At 32.9% G+C, this 26,587-nt stretch overlaps 1 protein-coding gene across 1 annotated transcript; it reads right to left on the minus strand.

Annotated features, from left to right (window-relative positions):
* Positions 1–19,950: 19,950 nt before the first annotated feature.
* Positions 19,951–22,066, minus strand: LOC120124497 (dnaJ protein homolog). Its single transcript, XM_039143163.1, has 6 exons — positions 21,738–22,066; positions 21,461–21,626; positions 21,080–21,218; positions 20,658–20,934; positions 20,368–20,566; positions 19,951–20,275 (listed from the first exon to the last, which is right to left on the minus strand). Exons 1-6 carry the CDS (start codon positions 21,885–21,887, stop codon positions 19,959–19,961), a joined length of 1,248 nt encoding a protein of 415 aa, XP_038999094.1. The 5' UTR covers positions 21,888–22,066; the 3' UTR covers positions 19,951–19,958.
* Between the last annotated feature and the right edge of the window lie 4,521 nt (positions 22,067–26,587).

Consider the following 26,587-nt stretch of genomic DNA (forward strand, 5'->3'; position numbering starts at 1 on the left):
TTATTAATATTATATATAATATATAATATAAACGTTACTCGGACGAAAATGACTGACGACAGCTGCCCCTCTTTGTGTATTTTTGTGTTAACAAGAATAAAGCAAAGATAAAAAGACAAGTTTTCGTCGAGAGAACTTTATGCTTTGCTGGGAAATTCGTTCCACTACTCTTTCGTGGAGATCGAATTTTGATATGCTTTTTTGCTTCACTACTCTTTTGTGAAGGCTGAGGATGACTTGCAAATGATTTGCTTCACTACTCTTCTGTGAAGGCTGAATTTGCATTACTCCTCTACTCTTCTGTGAAGTTTGAATTTAAATGAAAAAAATATGTTTCACTACTCTTCCGTGAAGACTAGATTCGAGGTTGAAATACTTCACTACTCTTTCGTGAATGTTGAATTGACTTGAGAAGAACCATCTTGCTCGAGAGATGGAAAGGTGACCAAAAGGATTTACAAATTACCCGAAGGTTTTACAAATAACACATAACCCGTAGGCTTTACAAATGACCCAGAGGCTTTACAAATGACCCGGAGGCTTTACAAATAACCCAAAGGCTTTACAAATGACCCAAAGGCTTTACAAATGACCCAAAGGCTTTACAAATGACTCGGAGGCTTTACAAATAACCTGGAGGCTTTACAAATTATCTAGAGGCTTTACAAATGACCCAGAGGCTTTACAAATAACCCGGAGGCTTTATAAATAACCCGGAGGCTTTACAAATGACCCGGAGGCTTTAATTTTCTAGAACATTAAATGAGAAACTTTGAAAATCACTTTCTCATTTTCATGTGAAAACATCCTACCCTGAGGTTTTACAGATGACTCGGAGGATTTAAACATCATGCTCGAATGACTTACAGATGACCCGAAGGATTGACAAATTCGTGGGAAATAATTTACTGGGTAAGAGCCCTTGTGTTCAGGAAGTTCTTGTACTAGATTTCCATAATCATCTACCATCTTCATCAATGTGTGGTTCTTGGTTCTAGTGGATTTTAATTCAGCATCAATCTCAAATTGGCTGAACTGATGCGAAGCTTTTATATTGGCTATAGTCTTCTTCAACATCTAGTTTTCAGCTTCACATTTTCCCAAATTGATGATGGTTGTATTGCACATTTCTTCTACAATCTGTAAGTCATAGGAAAATTTCTTTGCTCGATCTTCATGTATCTTTTCATTATTTTTCCAATTCTCATCATCATTTTTCAGTTTAATGATCTCTATTACCCATTCTTCTGGGGTATTTCCTAGTCCAATATCCTTGAAGGTTTGACCGACTTTTCGAAAATAATTGAGCATGACTTCGACCTTTGTGCTTAATTTCTTGTTTTCATTCTCCAAAAACGTGTTTGAACTTCATAAAAACTTTCTCCCTTGTGAATGTTCATATTGATACTCTTACCATAAAATGCTTTTGGTACTAGTCTACCAGGATCTTTATGTGTATAGCCTTCCATCATTTTAAGAGCTTCCTCAAGATACCCTTTTTTGGCTGCGTCATAGCTCACTTGATCATAAAACCCTTTGTCAATAACAAAAATCTTTAATTTCGATGAATACTCTCAAATCAACACCATTGATTATGCCATGATTTATGCAATGCAAGTAAAAGAGGTTAATATAAACTAGTTATAGAAAAATGTATCTACAGAAAGTAAAATGAAAATGGTTAGTATTAATTAATGGAAAGAAAAGATCTTATCTATTATGATATCCATATATATATCCTAACCTTATGCTTTCTAGTTTAGTGCTTTGTTTGGAAAATAATCCTAATCGCGTGATTTCTAGTTCGCATACATTTATTCATAAAAAAATAAAATAATATTGTGTAAATTAAAGGACACAACATGCTTTTTCTTGTGTGCTAACCTTATGAGACTTATTTGGGGTTAGGTTTTGACTAGACTCAAGGTCTAGGTTTATTATATGCTGGGTTTTGGCTCTAAGGTAAAAATGTCAACGAATTGTCCTTTGTTGGTGTCCCCTTGGACTGCCAAGCCCTCAATCCTGGTCCATTACAGACTTTCGGATTGAGTTCAATTCGAAGGAACACACTTCCTTATGTCCATACGGAGGTAAAAACCACACGAGGAACATAAGGTGTGAGCTCAAAGAATGGTCCCATATCCCATACGGAGGTGAAAACCACACGATGGAGTAGTTTCTAATTCGAACTAAATAGGATAAGAGCGGGATTTTAGCTCATGTCATGAATGTAGTGCACAGTGGGTGAGGAAAAACATAAGAAGAAAAATAATTTACACCCAGTAAATTTATTCTAAAATTAAATTTGTACACATAAAAAAAAGTTAGTATAATTAAATAAATAATCAAAAACTAAATTTAAAACAAATTTATAATTTAGAAAACCATAAATCTAAAATTTACGATTAAAATCTAAGTCTTGATTTGAGTTTCTAAATAGAAATTGATCCAATAAATTTACCAAAAAATATTGACAGATACGGTAAAATAATTAATACCGACTGTTTCTATAAAATCGAATCACTCTCCTCATTTACAAACCAACTATAAATTTGATGGTCATCTCTTAGAAATTTGCACACATTCAAAGAAATAGAAATACACAAAATCAAGCAAAAAAGATGAACAAGTTCATTGTCCTTCCCATTCTCTGCAGTCTTCTATTGGTAGCTTTATTTTCTCCTTCCGAAGGTATTTCGTTTTTAACCCACAATTATTCATTCATAAGTTAAGATCTAATGTTTTATTGTGATATTTAATTTGTGATATTGCTGGTGAAAATAGGAGAGGAGATCAAGTTTTGCCCAACCACAATGACATTATCAGGGCCGTGCGGCCCCAATCCCAAATTTGATTGTTTTTTAGCCATTAATGGGAAGTATGGAGCAAGGGCAATGACGCAGAAGTGTTCTTGTCAAGCATTACCCACTAATCAACATATCTGTCAATGTTATATTGTTTGCCAATGATTCTAATGTTTTATCTTTTGATCACATGTAGTCGCCTCACCCACTTTTCCATTGTCTCAATAAAATAATTGCTTCGATTCAGAAAGCTTCTTATTTGGTGCGATTATCCTTCACCAATTATCATTATTTATAATAAAATTATTTATGTTGTTGTTTTTGAGATTAGGGGTTCGGCCACTATGTATGTTGAGGTATAATCATTCGTTGTCAGAGTTTTTTTTAGGTAAATTATACCAACGAACAACCAACTATAGCCCATTTTTATTTTGGCTACTAATTTTGAATTTTTGTCAACCATATCACCCAACTATTTAAATGCATTTACTAGCCGTTAACAGTTAATGAAAGTGTTGATGTGGTCGTTAATAAAATTGGTATAATTGCACATTTAGCCCTCATTACTTACACATTCTATGAAATTGGTCATAATTTAAAATTAATTAAATAAATTTAATCCTCCAATTACACAAAAGGTTTATTATACAAATTAGTATTTGAATTTGATATTTTTTTTCCAAAATGATACATGAACTTTGTTTTATCTCGAATTAATATTTGAATATAATTTTGCTCAAATTGACATATGATTTGACTTTGCATCTCCAAGGGCGGCTCAAAGATTTAAGGGCTTTGTGCAAATTATTAAAATGAGGCCTCAATTTATAATTGTATAATAAGTATTAGATTAATTGTATAATAAATACAAATAAATATGCCATTTGCATACGTTATAGGATAAGGATAATATTTTAGAGGTAGACTGCTTAATATGAATTAATAACGTACTTGATAAACATGAAAGTTAAAGTTTTTTTGAAATCCAAATAAATATTGATAAATATGGTAAAATATCCATATATACGATAAAATAAGTAATGTTAATCATTTTTCCGAATTTCACCTCACTTTCCTTATTTAATTATTCATGTTATGCGTGCATTAGTTTTTATTTTTAATAATTTAGTTAATAAATATTTAACTTCAAATATTATCAAATTACATATAAGAAGGAAAAAATTATTTCGGAAAATCTTAATTATAATGTTGAATTTCAAAGTTTTTATTTTCTCTAACAGAGATTTTAAACTCATAATTTGAAAAACCATAAATTTAAAATTTTAATATCTAAATTTTGATTTGAGTTTCCAAATAAGCAGCGTCTCAGAAAACAATTGGTCCAATAAATTTCTCAAATACATATACTGTAAAGTAATTAATACTGTTTGTTTATGAAAATTTCACGTTACTATCCTCATTTGTAAATCAACTATAAATTTGATAATTTCTCTTAGAAATTTGCACACATTAAAAGAAATAGAAATACACAAAATCAATATAAAAAAATGAAGAAGTCCATGGCCCTTTCCATTCTGTGCGGTCTTTTATTGCTAGCTTTATTTTTTCCTTCTAAAGGTATTTCATTTTTAATCTACAATTATTCGTGCATAAATTAAGATCTCATATTTTATATTATTAAAAATGATATATATATGTGTTTGATATATTATTTTTTTTCTATTGCGTACAGGTAAGCAAGGCGTCTACTTCTTCCTTACAGGTATCCGTAGTAATAGCTTCAAGGGGTTTGGAAAGACATGCAATCTCCGAGGAAGAGTCCACGCGTGTTTTGCAAGTCCATCCGCAATCTTATTACCCTTATGGTTCGGTCATCTTCTTTATCTTTACCTGCCAATTCCTGCTCAGGTACACTTTTATATGTTGAATAATAGTAAAGTTCCTTTCCTTACTCCTGCCAAGATTTTGCAGTTGGATTGCTTCCTGACTATCGGTTTCCACTTGTATATGTTTATATGTTTAGCTCCCAATCTTTCGTAGATCTCCCAAAGTTTCGCTTCAAGCGTTGTGCACATTCCTCTTCTTTTTCTTTTTTGCAAAACCTAGTATCCACCTTCCTTTATGATCCCTAATAGCTCCTCCGCGGTTGTTAGGGGTGATCAAAATCGGGTACATGTGTTTTCAGGTACCCGAAGTATTGAGTATCCGGGCTGTTCGGGTACTACAAAATCAGTCCATGACTCGGCCCGTAATATTAGGGTACCCACATAATCAGGGTACCCACCGATTCGTGTAATAGGGTACCCGATTCTCTTCTTTTTTTTAAATTCTGCACTAATTTTTTTTTACATTTTGCACTAAATTTTCCAAAAAACTATGCACTAAAAAATTAAAATTCAAATAAATTTAGACACTCAAAAATCGAATTACATAATTCAACATAAAAAGTAAAAAACTAAGCTGAAAAGTTACTAGAAATAGAATTAAATAAGCAATCCAGACGATGAGTAATTTACATAATGATTTGTTAAATAAGCAAAAAGGTAATCAAAAATAAAAATGTAACAAATCAAACATGCAAAATTATAAAGGTAAAAAACAATTGACTTAAAAAGAACCTCTTAAACTAGATTGTTAAATATTTCTTAAACTAGCAGAAGGGTACCGGGTACCGGTCAATGGGTACCCGGTAAAGTCATATTTTGTGACTCGGGTCCGACCCGGAAAACAGAAAAAATTAGTGTACCCTACTCGAAAATTTGAGTATTTTCAAAATAATTACCAGGTAATTTTCGATATGGTAGGTAGATTGATAGATCAGGTCATCCGGGTTGAAAATTTCTGAACATCCCTAGCGGTTCCCAATTTTTGGTTTTATTATCTTGATCAATTGATCTGGCCAAAGTCCCAATAGTGTTCCTCTTGTTGATTTCTTTGGTCATTCTTGTTGCTCTCTCATACTCCCCCCTTCAATCTCCTCTTATTCGAAAAATGGTTTTGTTTCTTCTCTCCCATAGGCTCCACAGTATAACCCCAAAAAAGATGGGCAAATCCCTAGCGTCGTTTGTAAAATTATCGCGATTCAGAAGATTGTTGTCTAACCAGAGTGTCGGGTATCACAGTTAAGGAATCTCCCCATTTTTCTGGGGTGAATGATTTGTTTCCAAATATCAATCCCTCTCGGGTACCGGCGCAGTACATAATCGATGTCTTCATTGGGGTTTCCACACGTTTGGCCCAAAGCTTCCATTACTTGCCATATGTCTACGAACCCTTTCTGCGTTGGTGAGTAATTTCCCTTTGCACACTAGTCATAGAAAGTTTTAACCCTAGGTAAGTGTCGCAACATCTCGAAAAATAATTTTAAGGGATTCATTTCGATTAAAATTGGATTTTTCATTTTAAAAAATATATATGGTTTAAGAGAGTCACCATCAATCTTTTTCTTTTTTTAAGGTGTGATTGGATCACCCAAATTAATAAAATTTAATTTTAAAAATTATTAAAATAATGTTTTGGTCTACTTTTCTAGAAAAACAAGTTTAAGAGTCGATTACGTGTGAGGAAGGGTTAGCACCCCACATCACCTGGAAATCGATACCCAGTCGATTAATTATTGTCTTTACAATGGAATTTATGCTTTCAAATTTTAATTTATTTAATGATCATTTTTAGTTAAATAAATAAAATGTTATTTAATTGATTAAAAGTTTAGAGAGAAAAGTTCACAATTTGTGCATTTAACTTGAGAAAGTTAATCACCTAATATAAGGTAGAGTGGCATCCCTCTCATTTTCAACAAAAGTGGTGAATTGCCAATATTTATTCTCAAAAATTTTATGCTAAATTTTAACATTTCACCATTTCAAACCAAAGGGAAACACCACCACCTAATATAAGGTAGAGTGACTATTTTCCCTTATTTGGAAGGAAATATGAAATATCTTAATCAAACTGTCGAGACGTTTCTCTACCCGGCGACGGAGTTTGGTTGCTGCTTTGGCTTGCTTGCTCTCTTTTGTTTCCTTCCTCTGTCTCTGTGTCTGTTTGTTGCTTGAAGGATCAGGGCTATTTATAACCCTCGTCGAACCACCCTTCGGACTGGTTAAAGAGGAGTACCCCCATGAGTCACCAAGGCTATGGCGGTGACTCACCTAGGGGTGGTGAGTTATACGGTTCTCATGTTACTTCTGGAATCTTCCATCAGAGACGGCGGCGGCGTGGCAGCGATGGATTGGAACAGTTGGAGACGGCGGCCGGAATAGGCCCTAGGGGTATGATACCCTAGGGTTTCTTCTAGATGAGCTATGGACTGTTGATCTGCATCTGGATTGGACGGTTAGGAATTGTTGGTGGCCGAAGGAAAGTGCTGGAAACCCTAGCTACTGATTTTGGGCTCCTTGTGCCTGCTGGGATTGTTGGGCCTGGATGGTTCTGGGTTTGAATCGGTTGTAATTTATCTTTGGACCTTTCTTTGTAATTAGGCCTTTGGGTCTTGTACATAATAATAATAATATTATTATTAATATTATTAATATTATATATAATATAAACGTTACTCAGACGAAAATGACTGACGACAGCTGCCCCTCTTTGCGTATTATTGTGTTAACAAGAATAAAGCAAAGATAAAAAGACAAGTTTTCGTCGAGAGAACTTTATGCTTTGCTGGGAAATTCGTTCCACTACTCTTTCGTGGAGATCAAATTTTGATATGCTTTTTTGCTTCACTACTCTTTTGTGAAGGCTGAGGATGACTTGCAAATGATTTGCTTCACTACTCTTCTGTAAAGGTTGAATTTGCATTACTCCTCTACTCTTTTGTAAAGGTTGAATTTAACTGAAAAAAAATATGTTTCACTACTCTTCCGTGAAGACTAGATTCGAGGTTGAAATACTTCACTACTCTTTCGTGAAGGTTGAATTGACTTAAGAAGAACCATCTTGCTCGAGAGATGGAAAGGTGACCAAAAGGATTTACAAATTACCCGAAGGTTTTACAAATAACACATAACCCGGAGGCTTTACAAATGACCCAGAGGCTTTAAAAATGACCCGGAGGCTTTACAAATAACCCAGAGGCTTTACAAATGACCCAAAGGCTTTACAAATGACCCAGAGGCTTTACAAATGACTCGGAGGCTTTACAAATAACCTGGAGGCTTTACAAATTATCTAGAGGCTTTACAAATGACCCGGAGGCTTTACAAATAACCCGGAGGCTTTACAAATAACCCGGAGGCTTTAATTTTCTAGAACATTAAATGAGAAACTTTGAAAATCACTTTCTCATTTTCATGTGAAAACATCCTACCCTGAGGTTTTACATATGACTCGGAGGATTTAAACATCATGCTCGAATGACTTACAGATGACCCAAAGGATTGACAAATTCATGGGAAATAATTTACTAGGTAAGAAACTTTCTTACTTTTAAATAATTTCATTTTCTTGAAAAGATTAAATGAGAAACATTGAAAATCGTTTTCTCATTTTTCAAACAATTGATTTGTTTGGCATGCCCCAAAAATAATGCTTCTTCTGTATGGATTGCATTCATCTATTCTTCAGATGTTTACTTTTCAAGCATGATTCCTTAATTTGAGATCTGAATTCTACCTTATACTTGTAAGGTATTTTGTCTGCATCTTCATGTGAGAAATGTATTTATGCAAATGTAATCATATATATCAATGTAATGTATTTCTTTTATGCAGATGATGCTCTTATGAATGCATGAATGTCGATTCAATCTTCATTTGACTTCAAAGTGGTGATCTTTTTCAACTTGATCATTCATTTCCAGGGTTCACTTCAATCATCAGTATAACAACTTATGCTATTAAGCTTGTATTTCTGAAGAATCTTCTGATCAGCTTGTATCTTTGTGTCTTTTGCATTAAAGTCTCAGAAGAAATGTTCCATTTATGGAACTCTTGTCATACTCAGAATAATTATCTTGTTGCCCCATTTTTTCCTTGATAAAACCAGTTGTCTTTACCTAAACTTGTGTAGAAATCCGATAAAGCTTTCATCTTTGAAAAGAGAATCTATTATCCTTGTAGAATGTAAATATAAATATGCTAAACTCAGCAGAGATTAATCAGGATATCAGCCACGTCTGTTCTGATTTGACTCTTAAAACACATTTCAAGTAGGATTTATCCTAATTCCCTTCATGTCTCCACCTCTAATCAAATCTTGAACAAAGTCATTTAGATCACATCATGTTGAGATGTTTAACAACAACCTATCGTTCGATCTTAGTTGATCCACTAGTTTCTTGTTGTTAAAGTTCCAGCGTTTCTTTATGGAAAGAAATCTTCATCATTTCTCATTTTTGATTCTTGACGTTGAAGACAAACTTCGTCTTAAGTCAATATTGGTTCAGTACCATAATTACTGGTTCGTAAAACATTTGACAACACATTCATCTTTTCATGTGGCTTCTGTCTGAATTTTCAACCAGGGAACTCTTTGTATGATGTTCAGAGCTTTTGTATGATGTCACAATGATACTCTAGTAAGTGAGATCATATCAGGAACATTTGACAATACATTTATCTTTTCTTGTGACTCCTGTGGGGATAATGTAATCGCATGGTGGATAAAACAGTTAGGTATGGTCAACTATATTGTCATTGTTTCACCATTTTCATTCTTCATACCTTTCTATCTCATTGGAAATATTTGTTCAAATCAAAGACCTTTCATTTCTAGATGATATAGGCCCTCAGCATGCCCCCATCATTTGCTTCTTATTAATGTGATCCTTCAAAATGCCACACACGGATCATTTCTCTTTAAAATGCCCCAGCGTTCTATTTCTAATTGGAATGATGAGCCTTCACAAATGTTTCATATGGATTATTTCTGTCTGATATGAGCTTTCAGCATGCCCCAGCATTAAATTGTCCCAACATTCTAAGTTACAAGGTTTACTCTCAATGTCCATTTGATTTGAATCACATGATCCTTACAAGGTCTAACTTTGATATTGCCCCATCGTGGGTACTCATGGCTCTATTTGTGTCCAAATCTCTTTACCTGGAGTGCTCTTATTTTGTTGTTACTAAACAACAGTGTTGTCAAGTAACTTGAGGTATTCTCTTATGTCGTCACAAACTTAAGAGGTAATCAATCCTTCTGACAGAAATGTCTGAGATATATGTATCTTCTAAATGAAGTAATCATTTTTTCCTTGATTGGTTGCATTCTTGCCTTTTTTTTATATGCAATAGGCCTTTTTAATAGAGCAATTTTTCTTGATGAGTTGTTGATAATGCCACAAAAGAATGTTACAAGTTCAATTTTCAGACTTTTTCGTCTCTCGGGCCACTTGCTTACAGGAATATGAAATGCTTCATCATTCTGGCATTGATCATTCTTTTTCTCAAATAGAGGTAGAATAGGCATCAACTTGATTTAAGAACCTTTCTCTTTTGAGACCATCCTGTTTAAAAAATGTTTTTCCTCCTTTCTTTATCAAAGCATGAAAATTTTTGTAAATTATTGTCCCTTACAGGTTCACAATAGAATCAAATCATAAGCATGAATTCAAAGAATATCAAAAGAATCAACAACTTTTACTATTTCAGAATTATATTTCTTTGACAAGTATCAAGATTGAGATGTTGGTTTCAGGTTGGCTTCCCTATTTTCTATGGTTTCATCTTATTTGAAGATGTCACTCCTCTCTCACTATTTTGTGAACATTGTCGCATGCCTCACTTTCTTGACTTGGTATTTTAATCGGATGCGTACAAAATGACACAACTAGCATAACCAATTACTAGACCTTCTAGAATACCTTCATTTCAATTCTCTGAAATCTTTGATTCTAACCAAAGCAGTGTGAAAATATTGGTCTAACAATAAAATTTATGTGTGCACGTGTGTGAAGTAGACTATAACAGGTATTATTTAATTCCCTTACAAAAACTTCTTCTTTTGCCATTTTGGCTAGCTGAATTCAGCTTTATTGTGATTAGCCTTCATTGGGCTAATTAAAACTTATCCATAAAGCCAGGCTTATTAACCAATTGCTTTAGAGGGACAACTTTACTGCATATATGGCTCTTACTTTTTAATGAGAACATGTTATAGTCTATGTGGTTTGGTGGAAGTTAGAAAATCTCATTACTAAATTTTAATTCCCGAGCAACAGACTTAGACTAGATTTGTAAAAGCTTCATCGTCGAATATCATCAATAGAAAAATAATCTAGTCAGTTTTGCAATGTCACAAAAGAAGCCCCACGTTGTACACTTGTTTATATAAATACCAAGCCTTTTATCGAATTCCTTACACTGGAGAAGGCTCTCTCATATTTGTAATAGGGTACAGTGTAGTGTCGGGTATATTTCAACTGAGGTAAGGTCAAGGTCCTTTTTTTACTGGTTTTCAATTTGATACTTTGTCAAAGATGTATAACTCTAATTATAAAGAGTTTTTAATCCAGTTATATTCAAAGAACTGCAAGATTGCAAAATTGATTCAATGCTCATAACCTTAAAAGAAACACAAAATTATTTATTACCAAAAAGGCAGAGAAAGGAACCAAAACATGTTCAAACAAGATGCTACAAAATGAAAGGTACAATAGTGGTAAACAACTTCCACTTATTTATCTAACTAGCTCATTACTTCTTGAATGTTGGATGTATAATCAGACTAGGGTCTTTGTCTATATTTGCCCCTCATTTCTTGATCATTTCTTGGGTATCTTCTTTGGATGAGCCCTCAGGTACACAAATTTTTGCTTTCTCTTGAACAATTTATTTGTCAAATCCTATCATCATCTTTCTTTATCTAACTGAAAATTGGGCTCAATTTGAATTTCAAAATAAATTTCTTTGGTGATGATAATTGTATCCTGGTTCTGGATGCTCCTTGCAACTATGATTGGAGTAGTATTCACTAGATTCTTTAAATTACCCCCTACTTCCCTTGATTTCAGAAAGTCTGATATAGGTGTCTGAGGTGTTTTCAGGGTTATATCTACCTTATTTCTTCTTAAACCTGCATGCTAGTCTCGGATTACCTTTCCTTTCACTTTTTCATTTCTCATTTTTGTCTCACTCATCAAAAAAGTATCGAGAGTTAAATCGGCCATACATATTTCATTTTTCATAGTTTTGCCTTGTCCTCTATTTGTTTTGACACTATCAATTTCGTTATGGGGGTTGACTCCCAAATGTTTGATCAAAATAGACCAATTGTTAACATCAACCTTTATGATTCCATGAACCAAAAGATCTTGTACCCTGAACTTGAAGTTACTATAATTTTCGATGGAATGTCCTCGGATTCCAGCATGATACTCACAAAATACTTTTTCATTTTACCATCTTGGGTAAGAAGGTATCAAAGGTTTAACCAGATATGGGGAAATAAGTTAGGTCTTGTATAATTCAGAATATAACTTGCTGCATGAAACTGAAGGGAAACAAGGTAGAAATTCCCTTGATATCATTGTCTCTTTACTATTGCTTTCCTGAAGACCTTGTAACTGATAATCAAAACATTTATTTTGAATGTTTGACTCTTGACCAACATCATGAGAGAGATGGTGATTTGAATATTTCTCTTTCTCAACCAGCTTTGAGTTTCTGAGGAGCTTAGGTTTCCCATCTTTGAAACATAACAACCCTTCTACTATAAGGTCTTGGACTTTTAATTTCAGAATTATGCAATTTTCTGTAGAGTGACTGAAATCTCCAGAATGATAATTGCATGGACTCTTAACATTTTGTCAATTTGGATGCAAATAGTTACTAGGAGAAATGGGTGTTACAGGACCATTTTCAAAAAGAAATGGTAACAAGTCTGGATACGAAATTGGAATTGGAATGAGATGTGTCGTCCTCTTTTCCTTCTTTTCATTTTTAACCTTTTTAATGGGGCTTGGTATTTTTCTATGGTTCTTTTCCTTGAACCAACTTCAATTTCCATGTCCCCTGTCATATTTCTTGATCTTTGAAGCTGAATTGGATTTCTGAGTTCCACAACAGGTTATTGGTCATTTGTCATCATAGCAGTAACTGCATCATTAAGATCCATACTTTTTCCAAGGCTTTCATCTTCTCATACTCAATAGGGTCTTCTAATATTTTTTCCCCATATAGTTGAGTAACCATCATACTCATCATCTTAGACATATGTTCCCTGGACTCAGCTTGGAACATTCTTGTTTCTTTAAACATTTCTTGTTGAATCTCTACAAGCTGCTCTTGGATTCTTTCAATCTTTCCAACTCGAGCTAATATTCCATTCATTGCTTTCAATCTTTTAGTGACATGCCCTGATTCTTGAATACACTTTCAGAACTCCTGATTCCAAAATCTTTCACTGATTACTCTCATATCTTCATTATTGACACATGTTATCATGCTATGCATAACATGAATGTAAATACAAATGCAAATGCACATGTATGTATGAAAATGGTGTAATTCAAGAGTGATCATCTTAAAACAGCTTTCATTGAACACAAAAGGTTTACAGTACATCCAAAAGATCATTACATATAAGGTATAGCTTTCCCTCCTAATTTCTCTATCTCCTTAAAAAGCCAAGTTAATTTCTATTCATGGTCTAGAGTCGAGTTGTCATTCTACTTCAATTCCCTTGTAAAACCAGCTAAGTCCACCAGCTTGTGGGCCACATTACTTGCTTGGGCAGCAGCTTTCTTCATGTTATTTTCTTTCTCTTGAATCTTACCTGCCACTTTTTGAAGTTATAGACAAAATTGCTCATTTTCTCTCATAAGAGAGCCCTTGTGTTCAGGAAGTTCTTGTACAAGATTTCCATAATCATCTACCATCTTCATCAATGTGTGGTTCTTGGTTCTAGTGGATTTTAATTCAGCATCAATCTTAAATTGGCTGAACTGATGCGAAGCTTTTATATTGGCTATAGTCTTCTTCAACATCTAGTTTTCAGCTTCACGTTTTCCCAAATTGATGATGGTTGTATTGCACATTTCTTCTACAATCTGTAAGTCATAGGAAAATTTCTTTGCTCGATCTTCATGTATCTTTTCATTATTTTTCCAATTCTCATCATCATTTTTCAGTTTAATTATCTCTATTACCCATTCTTCTGGGGTATTTCCTAGTCCAATATCCTTGAAGGTTTGATCGACTTTTCGAAAATCATTGAGCATGACTTCGACCTTTGTTCTTAATTTCTTATTTTCATTCCTCCAAAAACGTGTTTGAACTTCATAAAAACTTTCTCCCTTGTGAATGTTCATATTGATACTCTTACCATAAAATGCTTTTGGTACTAGTCTACCAGGATCTTTATGTGTATAGCCTTCCATCATTTTAAGAGTTTCCTCAAGATACCCTTTTTTGGCTGCATCATAGCTCACTTGATCATAAAACCCTTTGTCAATAACAAAAACCTTTACTTTCGATGACCACTCTCAAATCAACACCATTGATTATGCCATGATTTATGCAATGCAAGTAAAAGAGGTTAATATAAACTAGTTATAGAAAAATGTATCTACAGAAAGTAAAATGAAAATGGTTAGTATTAATTAATGGAAAGAAAAGATCTTATCAATTATGATATCCATATATATATCCTAACCTTATGTTTTCTAGTTTCGTGCTTTGTTTGGAAAATAATCCTAATCGCATGATTTCTAGTTCGCATGCATTTATTCATAAAATAAAATAATATTGTGTAAATTAAAGGACTCAACATGCTTTTTCTTGTGTGCTAACCTTATGAGACTTATTTGGGGTTAGGTTTTGACTAGACTCAAGGTCTAGGTTTATTATATGCTGGGTTTTGGCTCTAAGGTAAAAATGTCAACGAATTGTCCTTTGTTGGTGTCCCCTTGGATTGCCAAGCCCTCAATCCTGGTCCATTACAGACTTTCGGATTGAGTTCAATTCGAAGGAACACACTTCCTTATGTCCATACGGAGGTAGAAACCACACGAGGAACATAAGGTGTGAGCTCAAAGAATGGTCTCATATCCCATACGGAGGTGAAAACCACACGAAGGAGTAGTTTCTCATTCGAACTAAATAGGATAAGTACGGGGTTTTAGCTCATGTCATGAATATAGTTCACAGTGGGTGAGGAAAAACATAAGAAGAAAAATAATTTACACCTTGTAAATTTATTCTAAAATTAAATTTATACACATAAAAAAACAAAAGTTAGTATAATTAAATAAATAATCAAAAACTGAATTTAAAACAAATTTATAATTTTATTGCAAAGACAATTATTAATAAATTGGTGGCTTGACTCTCTTAAAAAAAAGTCCCCAGTGGAGTCGCCAAGCTGTCAAGACGTTTCTCTGCCCGGCGACGGAGAGTGCAAATAGTACATCCAAGTGTAACTAGTCTAAAAAAATTAAGTGTTTATTTTCCTTGAATCAGATAAAACACTAAGTTATAGAGTCGCCACCAATCTTTTAATGTGGTGAGATTGGTCACCAAAATGTTATATTATTCTAATAAAATTCCTAAGAATAATATTAAAATAATACAACAAAAGGTATGCTTACCAGAAAAATGAGTTCGGGAGTTGGTTGCGTATAAGGAAGGATTAACATCCCCTCAACGCCCAAAAATTGGTATCGGTGTTTATTAATTAATGTCTTTGCAATAAATTATAAATTTCTATTTAACTTTAATTTACAAATAATTGAAATAAATTACTAATTAATGTTATTAAATATCAATATCAATAATTTGATTATAATACTAAATAATAAAATTACATGGGTTAAGTTATAAAATATGTAAATTAATAATCCTAATATAAGATATAAATACTAATAGTATAATTAATCCTATAGTAACAATTAATGATTAAAATATAAAATATTAATATTAATTACCATAATTCGAAATAATATTAAAATAGTGTAGTAATAATGTAATTTACCCTAAATTATTATATAGGTCAAAATGTAAATTATTAAAGATATTAAGGACTAAATATAATATTTATCCTTATATATATATATATGTCAGTGACCTAAATAGAAATAAACAAAATTAAAAGACAATTAAAATGTATAAAAACATGTTTTTAATGACTAAATTATAAATTGACAAAGTTATAAGGACCACGAACATAATTTCCCCTACCAAAATTACACGTAGACCCTTCCCCAAAACGACACTGTTCGAGGAGGGATATATATAGGCCCTAAACTGACCTAAAAAGGCCTTAAGCCTCATTTTCCTCTTTGCTTCTCTCTCTAAAGAGAAAAGCTCTCGTTTCTCACTAGAATTCCCTCACCGGAAGGAATTCATCCCCGATCGGCAGCCGATCGCCGTCGTTTTTTGCCACCGCCAGCCGCCATTTTACCCAAACATACCCAAATGAAGCCCGAGCTGTCCTAAAGCTAAATCCAACAACTATTTCCCCTAAAAAACCTTAAATCAACGTAGATCTAGGATTTTATACCTTTGAAGTTTGACTTCTCCGGCGACGCTTGGGCTTTTCGAGAATAGTAAGGCTTCCTTCACTCTCTTCTCTCTGATTTTTATGTGGTTTGATTGTTGCTTTAGCTTGGTTGCTCTCTTTTGTTTCATCCCTCTATTTCTGTGTCTGTTTGCTGCTTGCAGAATCGGGGCTATTTAAAGCCCTCGTCGAACCACCCTTCGGACTGGTTAAAGAGGAGTACCCCCCGTGTGTTACCAAGGCTATGGTGGTAACTCACCTAGGGGTGGTGAGTTGTACGGTTCTCATGTTACTTCTGGAATCTTCCATTGGAGGCGGCGACGCCGTGGCAGCGTTGGATTGGAACAGTTAGAGGCGGCGGCCGGAATAGGCCCTAGGGTTATGATACCTTAGGGTTTCTTCTAGATGAGCTGTGGATCGTTGATATGCATCTGGATCGGATGGCTGGGAACTGCTGGCGGCTGGAGGAAAGTGATGGTGGCCCTAGCTGCTGATTTTGGGCTCCTTGGGTCTGCTCGAATTGTTGGGCCTGGATGGTTCTGGGCTTGAACCGGTTGTAATTTTTCTTTGGACCTTGCTTTGTAATTGGACCTTCGGGTCTTGTACATAATAATAATAATATTATTATTATTAATATCATATAAAATATATAATATAAACGTCACTCGGACGAAAACGACTGTCGACACAAACATTGCATATATTTACCTAAGGTTATGCAACAAACAAAAGTTTTATTAATGAAGATTATAAGGCCTTTAAGACAAATAGAGAATGTTCAAATATTTATAAGTATCGAAACTAATCCAGCGAATAGAGTCGAGAGGCTTATTTCGATAAATCTAAATATGAAAACATTTCTCTTTTTACCCTTCTGATTAATTATAAAATGTTATTATTTTTTAATTGTTTCATTGACTGCTACCCATTCATTTTAAATTATCGAATTAAACTACCCATGTAAACTAGGATGACTATCTTCGATAATTTAAAATATACGTGCATTGCCTTTTAATTTATTATGGAAAAGTTCGAGTGATGTGGATGAGGTTATCATGCTTATAAGAATATAAAATGTGATGTAATCAGAAAAATCACATAGGATAAGACAAGATGATTTAATCACATGTAGAATTAATTAATCATGCTAAGGTGTAGCATTAAACTGATTTATCATGCTTGTTTATGGAACATATCACAAAATTAAACAAACATTTTTTTTCTTGAAAATAAAAATTGAACAAACATGGATTCATAAAATAAGGCAATTAAATTAACTAAACATGCTCCAGATAAAAATTACATAAACAAAAATGTGGCATAAAATATTAACTAAGCGATTAACAATTAGCAAGAAAACGGGGACTGATTTGTATTGCAGATGAAATTTCAGGAAAATTACAAAGGAAATTAACCTTATTTCAGGACTCTAGTGGCTAAATTGTAAACTTTCCTGCACTAAGAGTATTTCATGATAACCCAAAACTCAGAAAAAGCATGGTTCAGCGACTCTCAAGCCAATCCGAGTCACTCCAACCGACCCTATTTATGCCCCAAAAATCCGGATTTGCCATTTGTGTCACCCTTGATGAGCCAAACTCAAAATACAATGACCTTTCATTGGCGAACTACCGCGCCAACCACCACTCTAGTCATCATCCACGATGGTCGGAGTATCTTAAAACCTCCCAAATACTCCCCTTTTCATCTTGAACTCAAAGTTTGAAATTTTAACTCTCGGTTAAGAAAAGTGTGACTACATCTTAAAATAAAAATGAAAACGGTCAAATATTAAGTATTTTGAATTTAATGAAAAAGTATACAAAAATAAAACAAAAATAATCAATCCTATAATTTATCATTTTAAATTTGGATAAAAATTAATGTTGATTTTTTTTTTAAGAAAAAGAAGTTACTATTGTAAAATTTATGTACTTTTATTTGTTTATTTATATGAAGATATTTACAATTTATGGATCTATATTATTAGCTTGAAATTTAAGGTGTAAGCTGAATGTGGATAGACCTCGAAATCCAACAAGTGGCTTGGCAACATGAATCCGGGACTGCAATGGAGGTTGGCCGGTAGTTTTCACCAAAGCACTGTTGACAGGACAAACGCAAAAACTTGCGTTAAAGATGCAAACATAAAAAAAATTATATTAAAACTTTCAGATGTGGGAGATTTATAAAATCTCAATTCATATAAAGCATAAAGAAATATATAAAATATAGGTTTAATATTAAAATAAGTGTCTAAATTATACAATTTTTCTCAGATAGGTGTCTAAACTATTTTTTTGACTCATCTAGGTGTCTAACATTACAAATTTTACCCATTTAGGTGCCCAGACCATCAACAACATTAATTTCTCCTGCTAAGTGACGTTTCATAATCTGGTGATTTTGAAATTATTTTTAAAATATTAAAAATATAATGATATTTATTAAAAAAAAGCACATTAACTTTCTTATATTATAAAACAACTCCAAAATCTCAAATCCTAACCTTATCCGCCACCGCCCCCCTTTCCGGCCACGACGATCGTCACCGACATAGTCCTTACCATCCTCCTACTCATACGTCGTCGTAGTTTATGTTGATTGGTATTAGAATCGTGTAGTATCGTGATTTTCATACTAAGGTTCGCGAGGTTTTGGTCATCGATCGATCACGATTTTATGAAGATTTTGGTCGCCGAAGGGATGGGAGTTTAGGTGAAGTTTCATCAACAGTAAAAGACAATGACCGACGTAAATTTAAGGGTTGAAATGAAGATTTTCAAAGTTTTAAGCTTATTTTAAAATTTTTGTTTTCTTTTTTAATATATATATATATATATATATATATATATTTAATTTTTTAATTTTAAATAAAATTTTTAAAAATTATCATATTATGACACATATAATTTAACAGATGAATTAATATCGTTGTCGACTAAAATTTTTTGTGGATGCAACCACATACTCGCATCCCCCTCGTTCCCCCTCGTTCCCCCACTGTTAGGGTCATAGATGTGCAACTTTGGGGTGTCCGTTTATGTGTTGCGTGGGACATGCACCAGCCGAACAACATAGTTGAAACAGATTGTTAAATGCTATTTAATTTCTCCAGTAAGGCTCATCTATGGATGAAGCCTCCCCCATGTTTCATCACATCGTTTCTATGCTTGCTCGTGGTCGTGGTTGGGATATCAAATTAATTTTGTGCAGCGTTCCGGCAATAGGGCTGATGACATTATGTCAACGTTGGCATTGAGTCGTCCCTTTCGTACCTTTTTTTTCTCAACCACATTATGATGTCTTTGGGCTGCTACCTTAAACTGCGTGCGATCTTTCGTGCGTAGTACTGTGCTGGCATATTGAAAGTAGGAGCTTGTCTAGTGAGCTTTTCCTTTTCATTTGATTTTTTTTTCCAATCTTCAACTTTTGAATTTATTTTTTTTCTTCAGTCGACCAGTGGCATTGAACTTCCTACTTGGACATTCAAATCAGAATATTTTGCATATTTTCTTTCTTGGTCAATCAACCTGGAATATTTCTTAATAAATCAAATGATGAAATATCAACATATTATTTGCATATCTAACCCTTAGTAAGAAAAGGATTATTAAAGAGCAAGAGACACCGCATGAGAAGCACCAGGTGCCAAGTAGTTCATACAGTACTCAAAAGTCTTCTTTCTACTATACCATAGAAATTGGCTTTCAATACCCTTAGGAACATAAACACTTTTTTCCTCCATCATCACTGCTGAGCACATTGCACCCTTTGAGCACCACCAGGCATATCCTCATCTTCATCGTAAGCTTCCTGCGCCTGCTGCTTCCTCCTCATCTCCTCCTCAAAGTTCACATCATATAGCGTGGTCTCCTCACACTCGTCTAACTCCATATCAGTCAGCTGACATGTTTGTTTCGGTGGCAGAATAGCCTCGAGTGCCTTAACCTGATCGGCGCTAAGAGAATCAGGGAATTCGACAGTGAAGTGAATGTACATCTTGCCCTTCATGAATGGCCTCTGGTATAACGGCATTCCCTCATCATTGATTGCCTTGAAGGAATCTGGAACAACAAGTTTCACAAGTTAATAATCAAGCAAAATAGGTAAGAAGAAAAGAGTTGGACGATAAGTTTACAAATTCCATAGCACTTACCAGGCTTCACAACCTCCCCAGGGTTTGACTTGATTAGAAGCTGTCGCCCATCAAGATGGGTGATTACAAACTGGAAACCACACAAAGCCTCAGTAAGAGACAATGTGTGCTCTACGAAAAGGTCTTCCCCCTTTCTCTTAAACTTTGGATGGTCCTTCTGCTGAAGAACAAAGACTATATCACCGGTAACGGTATCAGGCTGCAAAACATACCGTAAACAAACAAATTAATCCAGAAACCAAGTGCAAACGCTAGACTGTACTTCTATTTACATTCATCACAATACATACCGCCTCGTCAGCTTCGCCTGGGAATGTAATCTTCTGTCCATTCTGCATACCCTTCTCTACGATGACTTCCAAAACTTTCTTCTCCTGGACAACCTTATCACCCTTGCACTGAGGGCAGCGGTCCTTCTCGTTGATCATTTCACCGGTACCCTTACACTCGTTGCAAGGATGTTGCATTTGCTGAATCATGGAAGGACCAAGGTGCCTAATTGAAACCTTCATACCAGAACCCTGGCAACCCGGGCACTTCATTGAAGCTCCCGATTTCGAGCCCTTGCTGTCATAAACAATTAACACATTCCATGTAAGCAAATCAACCACAAATTCGAAACAAGATATAAACAAACAATTAATACATTCCATGTAAGTAAACACAACCAGAAATTCGAAACAAGATACAAATAACCAAAACACGGACTCACCCATTGCATTTCGAGCATATCACATTGCGGGAAAGAGAGAGTTTCTTTGAAGTCCCAAGGTAGAGGTCCTCTAGAGACACCTTAAGAGGATGGACTACATCCTCTCCCCTTCTCTGTCTTCTTCCTCTACTGCTACCACCTAATCATCAACAATAACACCATAATTCAACCATATCCCAATTCTACTAGTTTCACCAACGATTCTCAAAGTCCTTAACCCGTTATGATAAAATCCTCTCTCATCAGGCTCCATTAAGCAATCAAATAATCTTACATTATTTAAATAGCATTATCACATACCAAATATTGAATACAAGGGATAATGAATCGGACATCATTAAACAAATTAACAATGATTTTGAATTCAACTAAAACGCTTACCACCAAACGGGCTACCACCAAAGAAGGAGGAAAAGATGTCAAACGGGTCATGGGCGCCGGCACCACCGCCCATTCCTTCCTTGAGTGCATCCTCACCGTACTGATCATAAATCTCACGTTTCTCGGGATCGCTCAATACCTCATAGGCTTGAGCCAACTCTTTAAACTAACGAATCAAGTAAAATAAAATAGAGAAATCAGCAATAAAATCATTTCACCCATAATCAGTCGAAAGAAACCCATAAAATTTATATAAAAAAACACAAAAACACTATACTTTTTCAGGATCACCGCCTTTGTCCGGATGGTTTTTGATGGCGGCTTTCTTATATGCCTTCTTCAAATCATCCTGGGATGCGTCCTTCGAAACACCCAAAATCTCATAGTACCTGGTGTTATTACTCTTCTTAGATGCTCTTCCAAACATCTTTGATCTTTCTAGTGTTAACCTCTAATTCAGATTTTTTTTTTCTTGGAGAAAGGGGAAGGTCCGGAAATTAGCAAGAAGTGATTAGAATCGATGAAATGGCCTGAACAAAACCAAAAGGGAGTTGGGGACAATTTATAAGAAATATACGGGAAAAATCAAGAAGGCTCTAGAATTATCTACCCTCTTTGATTCTTGCTTTCTCTGCCTTTGCGAACAAAGGGGAGAAAAAAAATAACATATGTAATTCCAGATGGTTCTTTCTTTCGCTTTTGTCCATTTATATTTCAATTTTTCATAGACGTTTTATTATTAAAATATAAAAATTAAGTGACTGAATTATTTCATCATTACTTAAAAAAACCAAATACATTATCAACTTTTTATTCAATAATTCGAACTAACAATCAATTAATGTAATAAGATAAAGTATTATATTTTTAAAACAATGCTTCATTAAATATATCTTTAAGAATTATGAAAAATTAAGAATTAAATTAAATGAATCTCAAAATTAGAAATGGGAGGAAAGAAATGAAAGGGAATGATAGTTTTTTTAATAGAAGTTGTTGGTATTATTAAAAAATTGAAAATATTTAAAGTTGAAATAAAAGTTTATAACTATCATTGTAAATTAAATATATAATTTTAACATTTACCTATAATATTGAAATTAATCATTTTATGATATAAAATGAATTTGCATGAAAAAAAGTTAAAACTTCAATCAAAATACCCGAACAAAAATATATATGAAAAATTTTGATTGTACCTGTCGTAACTGGATTTCGTCCGAGCACGAAATATTTATTTTGGCGGGAAAATTGATGTGAATAAATGGTTTCGAAAATAATTTGGGAGTCGCCATCGGCCTTTTGGGTCAGGTAGGTCGAATACCTAAAAAATATCTTTTAAAAGAGTTTTTAAGAAAACATCAATTAAAAGATAAATTGATCTGCGTTTTAACCAAAAATTCGTTCTTTTTAATAATAAAAAGGGATTCGTGGTCGGTTACGTTTAGGGAAGGATTAGCACCCCTACAACGCCCAAAATTGGTACTTTTTAATTATAAATTGTCTCTATTATTAAAATTTTAAAAATTCAAAAATATATTTAATTTATAATTCTATTATTTCAAAATTATATAAAAATATTTATTTATTTAAAAATATCAGAAAAGAACTTCTAGGTACCTTAAGACAGCTCTTTTCTTTGATATTGATAAATATTAATTTAAATAATATTGTTTAATTTTTAATTTTAAAATATCAAAATAGGACATCCAGGTGTATTAAGACTGTCCTTTTCTTTGATATTAAAAATAAATATTTAAAAATTACTATTTATTATATGTATATTTATGAATATATAAAAATATTTAAAATATAATAAAATAAAAATATCACTAAAACAATATATTTTAAGCAGTAAAATGAAAACATATAAAATAAATAACTAAATTATAATAAAAAATAAAACTAAATCTAATTCCTAATTAATTGAAATTATAGGTATTAAATATTTTATTTTCTAATTTAATAATTTAGTGACCAAAATAAAATTATCTAAAATTCGAATTTTATAATAAAATAAATTAAAAATATGAACTAGGGATTAAAAAAAAGTATTTATTAAAATTAAGGGACTAAATCTGTCATTTATCCTAGATATATTATTTTAATAAAAAGGACTAAAATGAATAAAATTAAAATTCAAAGACTGAATTAAAATTATTATAAATTCAGTTTAGTGACCAAAATATAAAATTTACAAGTACTGAGGACTGCGGACGGGGTTTAACTATTTCATAATTACGCACATAGTCCAAACCGGCTGGCCCGAAAATGTTGTTAGTTAACTAAATAAAATTAAATAAAAAATTAAAAGAGAATAAGGGAGATCTGAAGAAAAAAAAGAATAAGGGAGATCTGAGCATACAAGGATAATATTTAAAAGAGAAAATAACTTCAGCGACCGAAAATGTTTTATAATATACGATTTTAATCAACTTTTTTTGGATTTGCAAAAATAACCAACAAATTCGCAATACGAACTCTAATTTCGCAACACTACGAATTTGGAATTCGCAACATAATTATAATTCGCAACTCAAACATAGAAATTTTCGCTTTCGCAACACTAATTACCGATATAGGTAAATACGATAGAAAAAATCTATAAAAAAATCCGAATTCGCTAATTTAAAAACTGAGTTGCGAATTTGGCAAATTTGTGTTGCGAAATGTAAAATCTCGCCTATTAAAGAAAAAATCATTTCGACAGTTCGTTTGTTTGGTTAAAGTTAAACGAACGAACGAACATGAACATACTCTCGTTCGTGTTTGTTCAATTCATTTACAGGCGTAGGTTTAACTGAGTGATTCATACGTGGACTTAGCAATTGAGATGTCCTATGTTGAAAACCACTCCAATGCATTTTATGTCCTTTAATTTTTTTCTTTAAGAGACGAGATTTTACATTTCGCAACACGAATTTGTCAAATTCGCAACTCAGTTTTCAAATTGTCGAATTCGGATTTTTTACCGGATTTTTTCTATCGTGTTTACCTATATCGGTAATTGAGTTACGAATTCGAGTTGCAAAACTGAGTTGTGAATAGTTGTGTTTACCTATATCGGTAATTAGCGTTGCGAAAACGAAATTCGCGTTGCGAATTTGGAAACTATGTTACGAAATTGGAGTTCGTGTTGTGAATTTTGTTGGTTATTTTTGCAAATAAAAAATAATAATTAAAATCGTATATTATAAGACATTTTCAGTTACTGAAATTATTTTCTATATTTAAAAATAGATCAAGTAGGACGTTTATGAAGCAATTTCAGAAGGATTAAGTATATCTTTCTCTTGTTCAAAACAAATTATAAGCTTTCTGAAGTTACTTTTTACGTAAGTTTCCATTTTATTTGGGACTATATTAAGGGGATGTGGTAGAAAAAAATAATTGGGGAAATATATGAAAATGAGATAATTTATATAACAATCAATGAAGTCCTCCGCTATTGAGGGCAACTTTATTCTCTCCTTTTCTTTTTTATTTTGGGATCAAATTATATAATTTCAAATTTTATGGATATTTTTTATTGATTTCAATAATTTAACTTTTTTAAAAAAATTATTGTATACTTAAAACACCGATATAATTTTATTTTCTTTCTCATACGCATTGTTTCTCTGGGTGATTAATGAGTTGAGCAGTTTGAATTTGGTTCAATCAAAATTCGGTAAAAGCTTAACTCGCCTTAACGAGTTGAGTTGAGCAAAGTTCAACTCGACTAAACAAGTTCGTGAGTAACTCGTTAATTTTTTTATAACTTTTAAGTAGTTATATTAAAAAATTATTTCAATAAGAATTACTAATTTACTTATAGGTAATAAAAAATTATAAATTATTAATCTATTAATTTTCTAATAAATAATTAAAAATGCTAAATTATTATTAATACTTATTGTTTTACTACACTCAAAAATAAAATCTTAATTATTATTTTAATGTATTTATGGATCGTTGTTTTGGCGTATAGAGTTTGAATTTGTTTTATTTAATCTTTTGGTAATTTTTTTCTTCAATTTATTAATTTATGTTTATATTAAGTTTTACTTAGTATTAGTAGATTTTACTTATACTTAAAAAAAGGCAAAGGAGTAACTTTTGCCCTTGTAGTGGTCTCAATTTATCATTTTCGCTCAATTTATCATTAATTTAGCCATCAAAGTTACTCAATTGCATCATTCTATAACGTTATCTCTAACCTAAAACCCTAAATTATAATCCTTAAACCCTAACTCTATTATCTTTAAACACTAACTTAGGATTTATAATTTAGGGTTTTAAGTTAGGGGAAAGACATAAAACGATGCAATTAAACAACTTTGAGAGCTAAATTAATATGAAAATAATATAGAGGCGAAAATGATTAATTTGGTCTATTACAAGGGCAAAGGTGACCCTTAAGCCTTAAAAATAAACAATTCGGTGAGCTTAGCGAGCAACGTGGCAAGCGACGAGCTTAACGAACAATAAATCAAGTAACAAATTTTCTTAACGAGTATGAGTCAAGCAAAATTTTAACGAGCATAACGAGTAACTAATCGAGCAACAAATTTTCTAAACGAGCAAGAGTCGAACAAAATTTTAACAAGCTTAACGAGCAACGAGTTGAGTCGAGCAACCAAATTTTTTAACGAGCACGAGTCGAGCACTGCTCAACTCGCGATTGACTCACTCGATAAGCATCCCTAGTTCCCTTAAATTGATTAATTTTTTAACATTTTCATTTTGGTTTATATTCTTTTATTTTCTTTTATTCTAGTCACAAAAAGTTACAATTATCGATAGTTACCTATGACTTCATTAATTATTATACAAATCACTTTATTTTCTTAATTAACCTTGAAAATACTCTATTTCTCCGATTAATTATATCACCCTTTCCCCCTAATTTAGCCTTTATTTGTGTTCATCGTTTTTCCACCAAACATTTTCATTTCTCTCTCAAATTATCTTTCCCCCAATATTCCAAAACATGACTTCACAAAAATTGCATTTGGTTGCAACATTTTTTTTTATTTTCTTTCATCATTTATTTGAAATCGTCATCATTTTTTATATTTTTTTCTTTTTCTTTTTACAAATTTTAAATTTATTCATATTTAAAGGGAAGGAAAGCGAAGTGTTTTA

The sequence above is a fragment of the Hibiscus syriacus genome, unplaced genomic scaffold (genome assembly GCF_006381635.1).
Source record: "Hibiscus syriacus cultivar Baekdansim isolate YM2019G1 unplaced genomic scaffold, ASM638163v2 tig00110418_pilon, whole genome shotgun sequence".
NCBI lineage: Eukaryota > Viridiplantae > Streptophyta > Magnoliopsida > Malvales > Malvaceae > Hibiscus > Hibiscus syriacus.

Bases quoted from the DNA above. Each gene is read 5' to 3' on its own strand.
- LOC120124497 (XM_039143163.1), bottom strand. From the start codon at position 21,887: ATGTTTGGAAGAGCATCTAAGAAGAGTAATAACACCAGGTACTATGAG. The intron at 21,219-21,460 runs GTAAGCGTTTTA...GTTGATGATTAG, and splicing joins TGGTGGTAGCCCGTTTGGTG to GTGGTAGCAGTAGAGGAAGA. The intron at 20,276-20,367 runs GTAAGTGCTATG...TTGTTGTTCCAG, and splicing joins TGGGGAGGTTGTGAAGCCTG to ATTCCTTCAAGGCAATCAAT.